We start from the raw sequence: 18,728 nt of genomic DNA, 5'->3' as shown, positions 1-18,728 counted from the left end.
CCTGGGTTGCGTCGGCGCGTTAACCCTACAATCATCAATCGAAATGTTGGGCTGGTCACAGCTCACTCAATTTTGTTCCACGGGAGACGTTGCTGCCATTATGTGGCATTATCGTTCAAAGAAGCGGCTTTCAAAATAACCGCTTAGTGCTCGTAATACGACGTGGCAAGGGCTTTGCGACGTGCATGGGGGAGCAGCCGTTAATGGGCAGTCGGAACACTGACTCAACGCCGTTATCAAGAAAGCGGAATCTGGTGAGGCAATAAAAACGACTTGATCTCACGTCAACCCTGAGTGCTTCTTCCGAAAAAACGGTCGGTGCGATTTCTTTGTAAGTATTTCGATTTCAAAACCTCTCGTGCTGTAGCCGTTTGTTAATAGCCGTGCCGCCATGGAATATTATTTTTTAAGAAATTAAAGAAATAAAAGCTTGAGTGGTGAGCCAAAAAAAAAATTCGAATCGTGATTGCTTTCGTCATCATCACCCAATCGCGCAAATTAGACTCTAGTCGAGTAGGAGAAGTAGTTCTGATTATATGGCTTCTATGATTTGATTTCGTTTTACAACTGGCATGAGTGTTGTAATGACGAGGCAACTTTTGACTGTATGATGATGATTGTAGGTTTTAACGCGCCGACGCAACGCAGGCGATGAGGCGCGCCGTAGTGAAGGGCTCCGGATTAATTTTGACCCCCTTTAACGTGCACCGAAATCTCGTACACACGGGCGTTTTTGCTTTTCGCCTCCATCAGAAAAGCGGCCACCGCGGCCGGGAATCGAACCCGCGACCTCGTGCTCAGCAGCGCAACGCCTTAGCCACTGAGCCACCGCGGCGGGTAACTTTTGACTGTAGGGAAATTCTACGTTGTCGTCAAGACCCCTTAAGGGATCCTGCAAAACTTCGAATAAATTTATGCCTACACTTTTTAAATCATGCCTGGAAGCACCGTGAAAGCCGTAGTGATCGCCAGCACAGAGCGGCACCGTGTGACGTGCATGCTTGTCGCAGCAGATAGGTTTTCTAACCTCTGCTTTGCTTTCGTTGAGATTCCCTTGAGTGTCAGGGTCCCTTTAACTTCGATTAATTAAGGCTAAGAAATTAGGTTTTGTGTATTTGTTAACCCTCTACCCTATCCCCCTATTCCTATGTACTCTTTACTCCCCATCCCACTTCCTCTACACCAGCAGGCGTTCCGGTGTCCGTCCCTAGGCGAGACAATCTACGCCTGCTGGTGGACCTTCCTGTCTTCCTATAAAGAGCAATATATACAAACATATTTTCGTCTGAACCTCACACGACAACGGGTTTGCTGAGCTGTTGGAGATTTCTGTATGTGACAATAATTTTCAGAGTGCCCTTCACGTATAAAATTAATTCCTGCGCGGCGGCCTTTGCCGTTGTTCAGTTTGCCGTCACATTCGAACTCGTTTCGCTCCCACAGATTTCTTCCAGCACATCAGCGCGCGTGGCTAGGACAGTTCCACCAGCTACGCATTGCCAGCTGGCTCCTCTTGGGCGTCAAGTGCGTGCTGGAGCGTCGTTATCTCCCCTGAATTTGTGAAGCACGCGTGGGGGCTGCTTTCAAACCGCCGCACTTGCCGTGCCGCGCGCCCCATCTTCGCCAGCCCTATTACAGAGAGCAGGAGGTCTTTTTTTTAGCCACATTATTATGAAGGTAGCCTTTCTTGTGCAACCTAAACGCCAAAATTTTGGTCCGTCTGTCTGCCACTCAACTCAATCGCCCGGCCAAAAGACATTGAATGAATGCTTGACCACGAAGTATATATGCGCAAGACCACTTTAAACTAGTCAAACTGCTGCCATGGCTCCCACATGCGAACTTTATTTAGCGCCTCAGGCGTGTTTGAGGCAAAGTATAACTACATAACTGAGAGTAGCAGCGTTCTTTTAATTAATATTCGCGTTGGATTGGTTTCACGATAGCAAATGAAAAAAAAAAAGCGTTAGAAACGAAGCCTAAGAGAGGAGATATAAAAACACCGAAGAAAAAAAAGTCGGCTGGAGCTATTTCAAGCACAAAAGGAACAAGTGGTCCCTACAGATGGTTCGCGAGTAGGAATGGTTCGCGAGTAGTGAGGCCGCGGGAAAATTTAATTGAATTGAGCGAACATCCACTACATTTATAATGGAAGGAGCGGAACAGGAGGGGAATATTATCAGGGATGGGCTGGGGAGAGAAAGAGGGTGTTGCGTGGTAGGGGCGTAAGTAGAGTATTGCTTGTCGACGACATTTGTACAAGCACGGCCGATTTCTCGAGCTCGCGTGTATTCACCTTGCGGAGGCGTAGGCCCCGTCGCCGAGCTTGTTGGCCTCTGTGCCCTGGTGCAGCTTGCTGACGTTCCTCAGGTACTCGACAAATCGCTCCCCGGACACGTGCACCTTGCGCGTGCAGTCGTCCGTCACGTTGGCGTCGGTGGCGCAGTAGTCGCGCAGCATGTCGTCCAGGGCGTAGGCCACCATGTACAGGGCGCTCTTGACGCCGCTCACCATCGGGTCCTGGGAGTGCTTCTCTCGCAGTGTCTCGTTCCCTGGGCAGCGGGTATGATGGGAAGGGACTGCATGCTGCGTGGGCCTGTCAAGTCGGAGCTCTCACGGAAGCTGGGCTCTCACTTGCCACTGTTTCAACAGGAAAAAAATTACCATCCTTTCGTAAGGAAAGTTGAGAGAAAAGCCAAAGCTTCGTCCAATCCAAGGAAAGTGCGTCCAATCGACCGTCAAACCTCCAGAGACCCAAATCGCAAACAAATAAAGAAACCCATGCGATGATTTTTCGCCTAAACGCTTCGCGTAACGCTTCTACGAACAATGTAAGTGTATACCGACACGTGGTTTGTGAGATAAAGTTTACTATTGTACTCCTTCTTCACGATCGATGCGTATGTTGTCTTATCTAGAACCGTTACTTTTTCGCGATTTTCAAGTAAATGCTTTGAAACAATGGGAATCCGGTTTCACGCACACGCCATGTGTCCACAGATCTTGTCAGAGCTTTTCGGTCGACCAACCGGTCTGTGGGGAAATGCATTAGTTTTTTGTACAGACGTCATCGGTCCCACTGAGAAAGCTTTCGCTTTAAAAAAGTCCACAAACTCCAAATTGGGATTTGTCCTTTAGGCGCAAACATGCACCACTCTGCTACACATATACGAATGCGTTGCTAAGAATACATTTTAAGGGCACTACAAACGGATTGATATCAAAGTATGAAGACCCGAGGGAATTTTATTGGAACCCAACTCCTTAACTCCCCATGTATTGCTGTAAAGCACGCTATTCCGGGTCCTTTAAAGTCGTCTTCACGATTATGCCCAAGTGCATTGCCGTGAACAAATTTTTCAGGGGCTCTATTAGAGATCCTGTTTTATACTATGAAGGCCCTAGGTCTTATATTAAATATCTCCTTAAACTCCCTGTATCCCCATAGAGCACAACAAGCTAAAGTCGGCTGCTTCATTCTACACAAATACACATTAGCAACGTGAAAACTTGGGCGAGTTGGTGATGCATGTTGAACCACAGCGCAAATGACAAGCCAAAGGACGGTAGCAAGAGGACACACGAAGCGCTGACTTACAACTGGATTTTATTTTCTACAACGGGGCCAAATATAAACGAAATTGAAGAAAACAGAACATGAAAAACCACATGAAAAAACCGGGATGAAAAACTCCCACCTCCCCTCGCGGGAACCCCTGTGTAGATGCGACGCATAGTCGAAGTGGCGAAGGGACCGCGTTTTATAGCGCGCATAACGTTGAGGGGACTGCGTAAGCCGGTCCCAGTCGATGACGACGTTGGCGTACTTGTAAAGCGGCGTGGACTCTAGGTGTTTGAGCCAAGCGTGGATATTGCTTCGCCGGAGAACGGCACACCGGTTATATGCGCAGCGCGCCCGAAGGAGAGGAAACCGCGGAAGAGAGAGTACTGCACATGCGCCGGCCCCAGCGCGTCTGCCGCGGCTATGACGCAACACAATCCAACACAATCCACTTTAATCATATCCAATCCAATCCAAATCCAATCCAATCCAATCGAATCCAATCCAATCGAATCCAATCCAATGCCCCTCGCGAGAGAGTGTTCGCTATCGGAGAGGAGAGGGGGTGAGCGGCGGAGAGCGCAGCTGGCGCGGCAAGGAGAATGGGGGAGGGGCGGACAACGCCGACGACGACGACGCCGGAGGGACAAGGCGAGTGAATGAGATGCTCTGCAACTAAAAAGCAGAGCCAACCACACAGTTAACCATTATCCGCACGTCTGACACACGAAGCACGTCAGCGCTTCGTGTGTCCTCTTGCTATCGTCCTTTGTCTTGTCATTTGGGCGGTGGTTCAACAAATACTATGTCTGGAAGACACTTCCTAGGGGCAGTGAAAGCGATCTTCCATAAAATAATAAAGGCTCGAGGGCCTTTTAATGCGTAGCATTCTTTGCCGAGGATCCCCGACACCAGGACAGTGTAACGCCCTGCATTTCCACCAAAATGCAGATTTGGCCGAAGTAACAGCTTTATTCGTAAATCCGTCAATTAAATTTTGAAAAGACAAGAATATCAAATATAGAAAAAAAAATTTTTTAACAAAATGATCTCACACAATCATAAATATGCATTTTATACATCTCCCCCAAAACCGGATATTAAACAAAAAAGTCCGCGAAAGAACGTTGGAAATACCAATAAAAAATATCGAAAATAGACTAACCCTGCACTACGCATTTAATGTTCGAAAAAAAGAACATAATTAGCGAGGTAAAGGCACTTCATCGCTATAATAATATAAATTTATATCATTGGCGAAAAGAAACAAAAGAAAACTTAAAAAAAAAATAATACAACGTCTTTCGCCACTCATGGCCATACTTGGCTGTAAAGAACTCACACTCAAGACATGCGGCATAAGAATACTACGCATTAGTGGACAATTCTCTGAATTTTCGCAGATTTCTTTTATTAGTGTTTTCTTATGCGGCGAAAATCTGGCACATCAAGCGCTGCCGATCAAGAGACAGATTTCTCCGTTGAATCCACATGGAAATGCTCGTGAACATACACCTAAATGCGGGTGGCAGCAGAAACTTTTGTACTGTAGAATATCACGGATTTCATGGCTCTGAGCTACAATTTTCGCAGTGGTATACGTATACAGTTTCCGTCATAATTTTGTAGGCCACGGCGACAGCGGTCGAGCCGGGACGCTGCGGTTGCCGGCGACTTGCCTGTTGCGCCGCTAGAGAAGAAACCCGAGAAAAATAAAACTTTAGACAATGTAGCGGCCTCAGTGTGTTGCCAATGTTTCCACAAGAAAGCTTGCACAGAGAGATAAAGCGGTGAGTAGGGTTTCGCGGTCAGGGGGAGAACGGGGAAACGTGCCTGCACACCACTTGTGTATGTACCTCGTCTCTCCTGTCCGCTTTCCACACGGCATCGCGAGACTCGCTCACCTGTGCATTTCGGCCTCGTTGGGTTCTCGCATGACCCTGCGGTGCAGAGACTGCAGTTGAACCACGTCTGCCAGAACTCTCGAAACCAGGGGTTCCTCGTGTTGTTGACCGGATTGAGCGTCGTGTAGTACTGCTCGAAGTCCATATCCGGCAGGACGTGCACGCGCAATGCTAGGCTGCCCAGGGCCTCGGCTTCCAAGCCGCTGATCAGCTGGGCGTCCGTTGTCCAGGCGTCGCTGCATGTTGCGCAATTCTTAATCAAGACGCACGCGTCTGCGTGCACAGATAGCGCTTTCTTGTCCAGGACACTTAGTGTTTACTCATGGAAGCGGCGTGAATGCATAATGATACTTGATACTTCGCACCGAACGGCTCTGAAGCAGTCAAACAAGTTGGCCCACAGCGGTAGATTGCAGTGCCAAGAATACAGATATGAAAATTGTAAGTTTAACACTTGCTGCTCCAGAACATGGTTAGATTTATGGTACTGCCATCCCATACATGTTTCAGCACCATGTCTTGTGAGGTATGTAGGCCAAGTTTGAGCGTTTTTCTTTTTGCAAAGAATCGTAAAAAGGGCGTGGAAACCTAAAATATCTTTATCTTAGGAACTTTTGCCGAACACATGCTGAAAACAGGCTGCATTACTGCCCATGGTTAGTTGACAAGCTAACAAGGCTCGGTGCATGCTTTCAAAGCATCATTATACAGCGAGCTCCTTTTATGGTGATTTTGCGCTGAGCACGTTTATCTTACAAATGCTATTCCGTGTGAAAATTGGAGACCTCCTGCAGGAGGGGCGCACAATCCATGGCTTGATCGATTACAAAATCGGCTTCACTCTTTGGGTTAAAATGTAACGCTACGTTACTGCCACCGCCACTGCACAGACGTGTCGGCACAATCGCTTGCGTACTAAATGTGGGCTGTCATGTTGAGCCAGCTATACAAACGGTCATGATCGAGTGGCATGGTTGCGTAATGAGGAAGCAGCCTTGCAGCACAGGCTAACGTTACTACGTAATATGTCCAACTTCCCCCATTTTCCGACGTGATGACATACCGTTGGTTTAGGCGTAAGAGGCCAACTTATGATAACTTTCGTAACCGCACCGTGGAAAGCAAGGGCTTTTCTGTGGACGGAAGCCTCAGCTTCCGTTGGCGTGCGCGTGGGACGGACCCACCTGGCCACCACGGTGAACTCGCCCGTGGCGTTGGCGGTGCGCATGGCGGTGAAGAGCCCCTGCACGGTGACCGAATTGCAGAAGCAGACCACCACTCGCGCACGGCCCGTCTTGCGCAGGTTCTCGACGGCAGCCAGGTAGTCTTGGGGGGTGCCGCTGGCCGGCACGCCCAGCCACTGCGACACGCAGACGTTCCGGCCCACCGAACGCTGCGTGAACTCGTCCACGCTGGCCTGGCTCGAGCCGTCGCCTGTTCAGCGAGTTCCAAGGGAGAAACACCGGGCGTCGACTCTTACTTCTGACGCTTCTTACTCTTACTCTTACTCTTACGCTTACTCTTACTCTTACTCTTACTCTTACTTACTCTTACTTCTGAGCTATACTTCTGACGCTTCGTAAGCGGGTGTGTACAGGCGATAATGACATGGGCGACAAAGTTGGTTGTAGGCCCAACTAGGTCTGCACACTTTTGGACTCATCAGTATATAATTTATTTATTTATTCACAATACCCCTAAAGGCCCCCGTGAATGGGTATTACATAGGGGGTTACATAGCACACGTGTTGTATTAGCGCAGTAAAGCGGAAAAAATAAACAAAAAGAAATAGGAATGTTCACACTGCAAACGCAAATAAATGCACATTGTAAACTTGAAAAGAGTGGGAAAGTGGCGCCTGCGGCAATGCAAATCGCTGGAGGCCGTCCGTGTCACCATGGGAATTATAAGAAGACTATAGTTTCCCGCTTTGTAATTGGCTTGACTTGTACCGTTTTCGCGACTGTGAAAATACGGAAGTGCAAAAAAAAAAAAAGACGATAAAATTGTGTTTATCCACATAGATCAAGAATAAAATACACGCCTTAGCAGTAAAATGAGCGCATATTCTTCCGTTTGATGTTTTTTTTTTGTCGCTGGAAGTTAAAGGGAACATTGTCGTCTGCGGTAGTCTGCGATTCTGACGGGCACTACCAGCTGTTACAAAATACTTTTAACTTTCGCAATTATCTACAAAGACGCATTTTAATCATCTTATCATTCTTTCAAAAGAATAAATGATCAGAACAGCCTGCAACTGTTCATAGATTAATTGATTGATTGATTGGTTGGCTGGTTGGTTGATTGATTGATTGATTGATTGATTGATTGATTGATTGATTGATTGATTGATTGATTGATTGATTGATTGATTGATTGATTGATTGATTGATTATGAGGTTTAACGCGCCGACGCTACACAGGCGATGAGGCGCGCCGTAGTGGAGGAATTTGGATTAATTTTGAACACCTGGGGACCTTTACCGCGCGACGACATATCGAACACACGGGCGTTTTCGCTTTTGGCCTCCATCGGAAAAGCGGCCGCCGCGGCCGGGAATCAAACCCACTTCCTCGGGCTCAGCGGCCACTGAGCCACCGCGGGAGCTCTATAACAGAGCTGTTTGATCATAGGCTCTGGGTCGTCATCAACGAGCGATACACCCACGCGCTCCAAGGTTCCTTTTTCCCGTCGTCTGTGAGGCTTCTTTCAAAAGGCTCTGTTACAAGACCCCTCCAGAGGTGGAAGCGCTGTCTTGGTACAAGGTGCTGGCAGGGGTAGCGGGTTGTAATATAGGGCCTCGAGAGTATACGGTTTTAGGCGTACGATGTGGACGATTTCAGTCGGCAGGTGCCCATGTGACGGCGGAGTCGCAACAGTAACAACTTCGTGTGTCACATCAGTGAATTGGCGAACGATGCGATAAGGGCCAGCGTATCGAGAGAGGAGCTTCCCCGAAATGCAGACACCAGAACAAGGGAACCAGGAGGGAGTGGGCGGGATGGTGTCGGTGATCGTACCGATACTTCTGGACAGCCTGCGATGCAGAAAGCCTTTCACGAGCCACTTGGCGAACCACATCAGCTTTGCTATGATATCATGCGCATACTCAGTGTGTGGTGAAGTTGACTCGGAAAACGGGGTGTCCATAATATCAACTCCTATTTGAATTTCGCCCCAGCAGTTCAGCCTGTAGCTTGGCATTTGGTGGCCTCGTCCATGCCAGGCGAGCAAAAAAAAAAAAAAAAAAAAAGGCAGCATCTCCACTCCGTGGATGCTGGCGAGGGTGCGGAGTACGGGGACTCCAAATGACATCCAAGTTGCGCCCCGACCGTCATTCTATTTGAGCCGTGAGTGGCACCTTGATTACTCCCTAAATGAAACTGGAACTCACGGCTCAAATCAAATGACGGTCGGGGCGCAAATCGGGTGGCGTGCGCACGGATGGATGCGGACGGACATTGGGAGGTCCTAATATACTCCACACCGTTACAGGCGAGGGAGTGAGCCGTTTAACTCACGGGTACTAACTCACTGTCGTAGCCCAGTGGGTAAGACAAGTGACACTAACTCTGTCTGGTCTACCAGACACAGGCTCGAATCATGCCGGTAACTGCGTGATTTTTTACGATTGTAAATGCTATGCGCACGGACGCGGATGAACATTGTGAAGTCCTAAGGTTCTCCGCACCTAATAACTAAAAGGAAAGTCATGCATGTGGAGCATATTGGCAGCGTCGGACAGCATGCTTTCCAAGTTTGGGGACATTTACGTATTGGCCTTCAATCTAAACAGCTACAGACTAATACGTGAATGAATTATCAACTAATGAAATGAACTAATTTCAGTTAACTCTTTCCTTCCTAGGCCTTGATCGATTCCTCCGAACCCGTTACTCCAAGCCTTTAGGCCACCATTTTGCGCAACAAACAAACAGCTTGTTCCTGCGCATTGAAACGTGAATCAGTGCTTCCGGGTGCAGGAAAAAAAAAATATTATGGCTCAAAAAAATGTCCCAGGAAAAAAAGTTACCAGAAACAGTTACAGAACTAGCCAGAGAAAGGAAAGAATACTGTAAAAGAAAGGCAGGAATGTTAGCAAGGCAATGACCTAGTTTACTATTCTAGTGGTGGGGGAAGCAAAAGCAATAAAAACAACAGAAGAAAACAAAGGGAACCACGGAAAAATTTGCATTGAACTAGCCATGGTAAAATAGTGGCAGCACTCTGCCATCGCCTTTATCTTCGAGTAGCTGAGCGGGTTAGGAGTCAATAACATTTCTTAGTATATTGTACTGCACTACTACTACAATTCTCACGCCGTAACTTCATAATTGTTAAATATGTGCCAGCTAAAAGCCGAGCTGTCTTTATCTGCTGCGATTTATTCGATTGCGCTGACTTCCGAGTTCAATACTTCGAATCTGACGCCCCCAGATGACAGCATCATGCACTTAGGGCGCCTTGCTGGAATCCTCCAGCCCAACTGGTGTACTGAAACTGTTAAATTACGCATAAAGGTGCCCACTCGTTTTATCCGGGTTTAAGTGCATGCAGTGAACAGCTTGAACCCTCCGACATTACTTTTCGCCAATTTTTTTGGTCGTGAGGATTCCGGTGTTATACGTATGCGGGAATTGGGCTTTACAATTGTTCAGGCTAACCGTAGGGCAACCACATGTCTCTCATCCGTGTAAACCAATGTTAGGCGGCACCAAATGGCTTCTCTGGGGCTCCGGTAATGCGCCTAAAAAAGAATAAAACGTCCTGGCACCTAATCATGACAATTAGAGTACCCCTGCAACACTTTTTTCAACTTTTTTTCTAAATCTTAAACACTTTCAGAACGTAGTTAACAAGCACATTCAGTACGCTAGAATAGGGGGTCACAAAGTACCTCAGCCAAAAATTACTGCTCTATGCCAATAAGATAACTTGGAAACCTGCTCAAAAGATATTCCTCTCTTTCCCGACTCTTGGCGTTCTTTGAGCGCTCAAATTGCGCTATTACCGCAATGTAGCGGATATTGGCAGCTTTCTTTCTGTTGCACCAATGAGCGTATTCGATAGCCACTTTAGAAAAACGCCACCAAGCAAAGCAGAAACAAAGGCGGGGAGTTCTGCTGCGACGATCAAATCACGCAGTGCCGCTCCGTGTTGTTGATAACTATAGATTTGACGATGTTTCCAGGCGCCGAGGAAACAAAGAAATTTAAGCATTTATCACAAGTGTTGCAGAGCCCCTTTATATCGGCCTAGCTGTCTTAGGATTTAGGTAAGGTCTGTAGATGTGTGTTTCAGTGTAAATTTTGTGGAACAGGGGCAGGTTGTGATTGGTTTTTGCGCGGTATACTGCATGCTGCAAACAGGCAGAGGGTGGGAAGAGACTGTTTTGCATCCTTCGGACGTATAAATATTGCCTTCACGGGACCCCGTCTTAAAACTACTCTTCCAAGTGAAAGGTATACGCGGCAGCCAGCGGTACTCGTTCAGCTTGTCGCTCTAAACATTTGACAAGCGCCCTTCTTTTAGGCATACTGGCCGCACGCAAACTTGCGCGGACCTATTTCCGGAAAGTTCTTAATCTGAGTTCTTGCATTTTTCCAGCTAATTTCTGCAGCACCGAGAAAAAGAAGACGGGAAACAGGAAATGAGCTTGATAGCGCCTTTTTGATTTTTTTTTTGCTTCTGTTTTCTTTCACGCTGCGAATCATGTATCACCACGGAGTCTCCATATTTAGAACTTCAGTTACTTTGTTTTTAACGAAAATCGGAAATTATTCTTCCGTGGTTTGAACAAATGCCGCATGTATTGCGTTGTTTACACGAAACAGGAAATGTTAGCGTCGCGACTTAAAATGAGTTTGTTCTCGAGTTGCAAAAATAGGCTTGCAAAAAACAGAAAAAAGGTATGACGTTCTGTTCGTTTCATAGCCCATAAGGAAAAAATTTTGCCGGTGGTGAATTCTAAAATTCAAGCTATGTTTAATCACTGGCTGGGGAACGTTTACTTTTTGTAGAATTTTTCACGATGCCGGAGAAGTTGTATTTGCATGGGCAACGTGTGGCAACGTTTCAAAGTGTACTGAAACGGGGGAAACAGGTGGATTGCTAAAGCATTATATAAATTACTCGTAAACACAGATTTTACAAAAACAATAATTCATAAATTTCTCAATTCATAAATTATTAGGATTAGTAGGATTTCCGCTGTATTTGCCCACAGGGGGAATGTTTTTGCGATTGCACGACGTTTTCTTTTTAACGATGTAGTTCCCGGATCGTGGTGACGTTTCTGATGCGAGCTTCTGCTGGCTGTAATTAGCCTTCTAATTTCTGTGATACCAGGCACACATTGCCGTCACCACGCAGAGGCGATGAGAGCTTAGAGAAAGCGTATAAGACGTCCTGAAATACAGGACTTTCAAAACTGTGTATTTGTCGTATACCGTAAAAAAACGATCAGGTTTTATTCGTGCCAATATTTTCGAAACTTGGTACTGCTCGAATAACCAATTGGTTGCGCATCGAAACTATGCGAACTTACTAAATTCGAAAAAAGTTCGGAGGAAATCACGGTTCCTTTTCAAGCTTTCTGCTATAAAAATAATGTAAAAATGCGCTGTTCAGACACAGCTTTACTATGACGTGTACTTAAGCATCATGAACTGCGAAAGTAGGCTTGTGGAAGCTTTGCGCTCTCTTGAAGGTCCTTTGTACACGTGTTAACGACCGGAGCGGAGGGAGCAATTGCCGAAAGTTAGAAAGGATCCCCTGAAGCTTGCTTCTCGATGTATGAAGTCAATTTCCTTGCTTTCTTTCCTGCACTTCCCAGCGTGCGAACTGCTTCTAGTGAAAAAGTGGATGCAAACCACGTCTCCTCAGTAACTTGACAAACTCTTGATGTCACGAGTCACTTCCTCACGCAACACGCAAAAGGTGCAAGTAATTTTTTTGGCGGTCTTTTGTGAACCTGAATTACCCCCCAACCCTCTTTGGAATTAAAAAAAAAAGATAAGGCTCTGCGTTACTGTGCGAATGTGACTAGTTAGTGTATATACTAACGAAAGAAAGATAACAAAGACAGTGCAGTGCGCGCGTGCTCAGGTTCTTCGGGGCACGAAAACTATTTTGTGCCATTAGCCTTTGTAAGTAATGTTTGGTGCATATGATCTGAACCTTTAAACATTCGCAGTGCAAAACGTTTTGTGGTTTTTGCTATTCTGTTCGTAAGTTTTAGTGCGTAGCCAGCACGTTAAACCTGCGTCGCTCAGCCGTACGCAGTGACCCTTATGCTCAACTGACCAGCGCTACGTCAAAGAATAAACCTGTACGCTAACGTCCACACATAAGTCTGTTGTCGAAAACCGTGCCGTGCCCGACCTCGCCCAATGTCAGTGCTTGTTTTGCGGCCCATTGAAGCCGTGTCGGTAGTTGGTCGATCTTTTCGCACGCATAGCGTGCTTCCCCTGCTGTATTGCCCATCTGTGTTTGCTTGCAAATGAATGACAAAAGAGAAATAACGCTTTCCTGCGGCGGTTCACAGCGGACGGGACGTGAAAAACACCGTAACGAGGAAAAAAGAGTTCCTACAAAAAAGAAAGTGGGTGGGATGAACTGTGCACCGCAAAATTCGCCGAAAAGTTTCTCTACTATGCCTTTTACACAAACTATATTCTAATATCCCTCTACAACGTAGTAAAGCTCTCCCTCCAGACAATTCATCGCGTTGGCTTTTTACCTCCTTGAATCAGTACTGACACCAAAATTTTATGTTCCTTTTTGTTGCTTTTATCGATGCTTAATAACCTTTTGAACCCAAAGCGACACGTTAAATAGTTGAGCACGCGATAATTAATTATATTGAACGAGCTGAAAATCGCATTTCCGCTCTTCAAGGCTCTAGCACGGAGGGCGCATATGACAGGACCACAGTATGACCTCACTATTTTGTGCGGACGTCGAAACACCTCGGAGGCAGGTGGAGGCGTTTTTACGGCTGCCCCGCCGTCGGAGCTGAAAGGCTGAGCTGCCTGGAAGCGTTAGGCCTATCACTGCGTCGGAAATTTCGTACCGCTTTCAATAAAAGCCCTGACGGCGGCTTCTATTGCGGTTATGGGCTATATTAGCGGCTCCTTTCCCGCGTGTAGAACTTGGTTGTTGGCAAGAGTGCTTTTCTGGGCAGCGCTTATGCCCGTAGCTCTGGCTACGTGCGTGAACGCGCCAGCGCCCAGTCGCCGCTCGCCGGGCCGTCCGTGTCAAGGAACGTCACGAGTTTCTGGTGCACGTCAAATGTACGCAACACCGTCACCTCCGTTTCGCTACCACGGAGTGATGTCACGCCGATGTCCATTTGCTGCGCGCCGCTCCGCGTGCGGTTCCGTCGGCGCGATTGATGAGGTCAAGAGAGAGAGATAGAGAATAGTCTTTAATGATACTGGATAGGTTAGCCTGGCCAAGGCGCCTAGCTTGCTACACCAGATGTATAAAAAAATGAAATCGATGAAGAGATGATTATAATAACTGTGATGAAGATGATGCGCTCATTAATAGAGTCCTGTTTAAAGTAGAACGGATCAGAAAGAGTCTTGATCAGAAAGAGGACTTGATCAAACTTGATCAGACAGGACTTGATCAGAAAGAGTCTGATCAAGTCCTGTGCTTCGCAGGAAAGACAATAGAGCTTTTGTCGCTCAAGATTCTCGTTTAGAGTTCGACCAAGGGCCTAGCACGTCACTTAAAGTTAGTCCTCTAGAGTGCGGAAGACCCAAGGAGTTAAAGCACTGTGGAATATAGCTCGAGCCGGAATGTAGGTCGACCTTCTTACCTCGCGGCCGGGAAATAGAAAAAAAAAAATGCATTCACAGCATCGTTTTGTTGAGGCTTTAAGCACTTTTTTCGTCACAGGTTACTCGTCAGAGCTGCATGAAATCTTGTAGGATGGCTGCTTCCGTCTGCCTGCCTCCCACACAGCAAGTCGTCCTTGGTGCGGTCCAGAGAACTGCTTATGGAACACTTTTTAAGCACTCACAAGACAATGCCATCAAGAAGTGAGCTCCAAGCATGAAACGAGCATGAGCGGATCGTCGCGAGAGCCGGTCTATGCAGGCGGCCAGTTGTCGCCACCCATTCATTTTGTGGAGAAAATAAATCGGCGGCGGAGAAAAATCGCCACCTTGTCCTTCAGTTCCAGTTGCACAGTGCGGCGCCCGCGAAACGAGGCCTTCCGGGTGTTGTTTGGTGCCCCTTCACCTTACTCGAGTAGCGTGCACTCTTTTCCGTGACACTGAACTGGCGCTCGTCGGACTCACTGCCGTTGACTTGGGAATACTATGTGAAGTTTCTTTTAAATGCTGCGGCGAACAGGCGCCAAGTGCCTGAACGCATCCTGAGCGAGAAGAAAATAGCACGCACACGCATAGCACACGCTCCCTGCAGCGATAGAACCGGAGAGGAGCAACAAAACAAAGATGGTGGCGCGTCCGATTGATTTGATGCCGGTGGAGATGGTGCTTTTTGCGGTTTGGATGGGCCCGATGGGCTGCGTGGTTGCCAGATGACAACTAATATTATAAGCCAATGACCGGTATATAGGTCGAGGCGTGACTCTTCGGCAAATTTTTGGTTAAAGAATCTTGACCTATATTCCGACTTATACGGTATGTTCCATGCGTCGCAGGCCGCTCATATTTCAACAAGGCTATTCTGCTGAGTAAACGAAGCGAACTGCGTAATAATATTAACCCTGAAAATTGGTGTCAGTACTCCTAAGTTTTAATACCTTACGTTTTGCCTCCTTTATCAGAGCGCAGGCGCAGCGCGTGCTGGCATCACGCGTCCTCTTTCGTTTCTTCTGTACTCCGTTCTGCGGCGTTCGTTCGGTCTTGCGGGGGCACCAGAGCTTCAGATACGCGCACAGACTTCTTGTGGTCGTCACTTCTGGTGCTTGCGCACCGAAAATTTCCCTCGTATGGTTGTTTCGAAACGGGAAGCGTTTTTTTTCTGGCTTGGGGGATTCACTATTGTCTCGCAGGCATACACAGATAAGGGCTCCTGTATCCTTACAGGAAAGGAACCCTGCAGTGCGAGTACTGCGAGTTCGAGTACTACGAGTAGTGTTGGTATCGCGAGAACGAGTAGTGAGAGTGTGCGATCGCATTGATTGATACTATCTTTTGGTTCGCCGTCATAACACCCCTCGAGTAGTGGGCACGCTTTACAGGCTAAGGCTAGTAGGGGATGCATGGCTGGGCATAAGGGGATAGATGGTCTCATAGCCAGCCAGCCAGCAAGCCATTCGTAGCATAGTGGGTGATATGCACCAAGAAAATGCACCGTAATAAAATAGTGTTCGCATGAATGGCGCGAGTGTTCTGCACCAGTTTACTAAACATCTGCTTTGCCTTTCTTTTCGCATTATTGTAGGTTTTTAATGCTATGGTATCAAAGTTTCATTGCATACGCCACTGAGGTCTGTTTTTTAAAAACAAGATGACGACTAATGCTTACAAAATATCCGGATTGCATGAGGAAGTTCGTATGTGCAGTCATTTAATTGGGGAAAAGAAAGAGCTTAGGGCTGCTTTGCTTCCAAGATAATTTTGCATCCTTTATTTTTTTGACTACCTTAACGCGAAGCCCAGCCCAGTGTTCAGTATCGAGAAACAATGTTTCCGCCAAATCATCGCTAAGTTCGCTTAGCAAAACAGATGCTCACATCACATTTCAGAGTTTGAGGGGATTATTAAGCGCGAAGTGAGAAGATGACAGCTATACAGGTAGCAAAGAACGATTCATTCACAAGAGAGGAGCACTTGACCAATATCTAAAAATCTATCTATTTCAAAAATCTATTTATTTCAATTCCCTTGACTTCGCTTCGGGAAAAGGAGTCACGCATTTATTCTAGCATTGCTCGGCCGTTTATTCGGCACACTTCGTCCAAATTTAGACTGTGTATAATAGCGACTGTGTATAATCACGAAGTTTCTCTCTAACTGAGCAAAAGCAGCTGTCACTCAATTGGATATTTCCCGAATATCTCTTGTTTGCGTCCAGTTAGAGTGGAACTTCGGGCGTCGGGCATTACTCTAGGTCTACCAATGTTCGAGTGAATAAGGAAACCGGATCGAATAAGTGCTCAGCGTGCTATCGAAGTACACTGAAGAAGCGACACGGCTGCGTGCATAACCATGTCGATTGGGTCTTAGCGCATGGGTTGGCCATACCTTGATTCACGCGGGGCGTAGTTTTACCCTTGCACCAATGCACACAACTAGTGCAGTTTAAAGAGTGAGTGCAGGGTCGGCTTACCTTCAGTGTACACCACCGAGACGTAGGTCCAGTTGAAGTGTCGCACGAGATCTATCATGGCCCTGGCCTGCGCCTGGTCCATGGGCACCACACTGACGTAGAAGTTCATCCTGCCGCGGAGTCCCATCTCCTGGCCGGTGAAGGAGTAGCCGATCTCAGGGATTCGGAACAGGCTCAGGAGGCTGTTCACCTCGGCCGCGCCTGCAGCGGCCAGCGGTCCGATGACGGCCACCAGGTTCTTCGCGACTTCCTCTTCCTCGCAGCCCTCGGTCGTCTGGCGCTCGTACGGGTACGGCTGCTCCCGGTACTCCACGTCGGTCCACGCCGACTGCTGGATGAAGTGGGACGCCTGTTCGAGCGCGATAGGCGAGAACCAGCACGAGTCGCGCACCTGGATCCCCAGCTTCGAGTTGGGCAGCAGGTCGGTGCGCGCGTTGATCTCGTCGACGGTGTGCAGCGCCGCTTCGAGCCTCTGGATGCCCGGCCGCTCCCAAGTTTCGCCGCACGCGCGCGAGATGTTCTGGCGCGTGTAAGGGGGCCGGTGCACGGGAAACAGCGCTCCGACGAGGAAGTCCTCGGGTGTCTTCGACTTGTAGTAGAAGGTCACCGAGACGCAGTCCGCAGCCAGCAGTCCCAGGCCGAACAGCAGCAGAGACGCCTCCACGCGGTTCATTACGCCGGCCTGCTCGGACTGCGGACGTATGTTCAGCGACTGTGGCCTGGAGGCTGTGGCTTCGTTCAAGTTGTTTGCCTATTGGCGTCGGTAGAGGTAGAACAAATGCTGCAAACAGTTCCTACGCGTTGGTATTGCCGTGTTAATTTTCGAGCCAGCTTGTAAGCTCGCTAACACTCCTTTAGGAGGAATGTCGAACTTGGAATTTTGTGAAGGCGATCATGTGGCATGCACTTTGACCTTGACGTTCGAAGTCGTATTTCTGTCATGCTTCTGTTCTTGATTATCCCGAGTGCCAGCTATAAGAGTTTGGTTAAGTTCGATCACTCGACATTGACGGCTGAGACGGTATTCAGTGACTGTTGCACTCCGCTCACTGTCCTCCCCTGCGTTTGGCATTCTGCGCAGTACGCAGAGTACAGAAGGTTGTTTTCAAAATGAGAAGCACCAATCCTTTCCTGGAACGCCGCAAATATTCGTCCTCCAGGAGGAAGGAGTTCAGCAGCTCTCCCTCCAATACGGATTTACGCGTGACGTATGCGGATGCTCACCGTTCGGAGCGCAAGCAGCTTCCGGTCTTCCCACTTCCGGTCACGCTGGGTTGCCGGCGCTGCTTCCAGCACCACGTAAAGCATAAAACGCTCGCAGCGCAGTTTGCTGCGATGCTTTGACTGCACATCACGAGGCGTTGTTACAAAGTCACCCGGTCTGGCTGCACGGAACCCTGTCACTACGCAAGCCTCGCGTTGACGCCGGCTCGCACACGCTCACCTACCTGAGCTCGCAGTTGCCAGCGGCGCAGCACTTCTCTCCCCTTGCTTCCGATGACTCCAGCGTAGCGCGGTAACTTGCGTTTCCTCTGCCGCACGTGCGCCAGTGGTTGCACCTTCACGGCACAAACACGCTCATTGCCACCGGCGCATGCCTCCCACTTAATAAGCAGAGCCGCACAGCGGACTCACATCGTCGAGCACTTCCGTCGTGAGCTCCCGGTCTCCGCATGCGCTGGGCTGCGCTTGTTGGCCCAACGCTGCCATGACTGGAGGCCTGCTAGCCGCGTCTCTCGAGCTGGGGGCAATCGGCATGACCAGCGATGTTGGCCGTGCTGAGAGACAAGGAGTCACAAACAAGCGGGGACGGTGTGCCTTTTCAGTAGAACAGCGAAAGAAACAGCACAACGGCTGCCAGGCGTTTTGAGCTCAAGGGTGTTGCTACATGCCTAGTGCGACATTGCTGCCGCTGGAGCCTCCCCGCTCCCACTCAATGTCAGTGCC

The 18,728-nt window shown here is 48.2% G+C and overlaps 1 protein-coding gene across 1 annotated transcript in view; it reads right to left on the bottom strand.

The window, feature by feature from the left end:
* LOC144152035 (metabotropic glutamate receptor 5-like) overlaps positions 1 to 18,728 on the bottom strand; it is a 48,393-nt gene extending 29,665 nt beyond the window's left edge. Inside the window, exons 1-4 of the mRNA XM_077683224.1 lie at positions 16,782 to 18,728; positions 6,651 to 6,900; positions 5,467 to 5,702; positions 2,297 to 2,552 (exon numbers count right to left, since the gene is read on the bottom strand). Of these exons, the coding sequence (XP_077539350.1) occupies positions 2,297 to 2,552; positions 5,467 to 5,702; positions 6,651 to 6,900; positions 16,782 to 17,454 (1,415 nt within the window). The 5' untranslated portion in view covers positions 17,455 to 18,728. The remainder of the gene's footprint in view (positions 1 to 2,296; positions 2,553 to 5,466; positions 5,703 to 6,650; positions 6,901 to 16,781) is intronic.

The sequence above is a fragment of the Haemaphysalis longicornis genome, unplaced genomic scaffold (assembly GCF_048455015.1).
Source record: "Haemaphysalis longicornis isolate Haplotype H1 unplaced genomic scaffold, Haemaphysalis longicornis Haplotype H1 scaffold_9, whole genome shotgun sequence".
Classification (NCBI taxonomy): domain Eukaryota; kingdom Metazoa; phylum Arthropoda; class Arachnida; order Ixodida; family Ixodidae; genus Haemaphysalis; species Haemaphysalis longicornis.
This window is presented reverse-complemented; position numbering and strand designations above follow the sequence as displayed.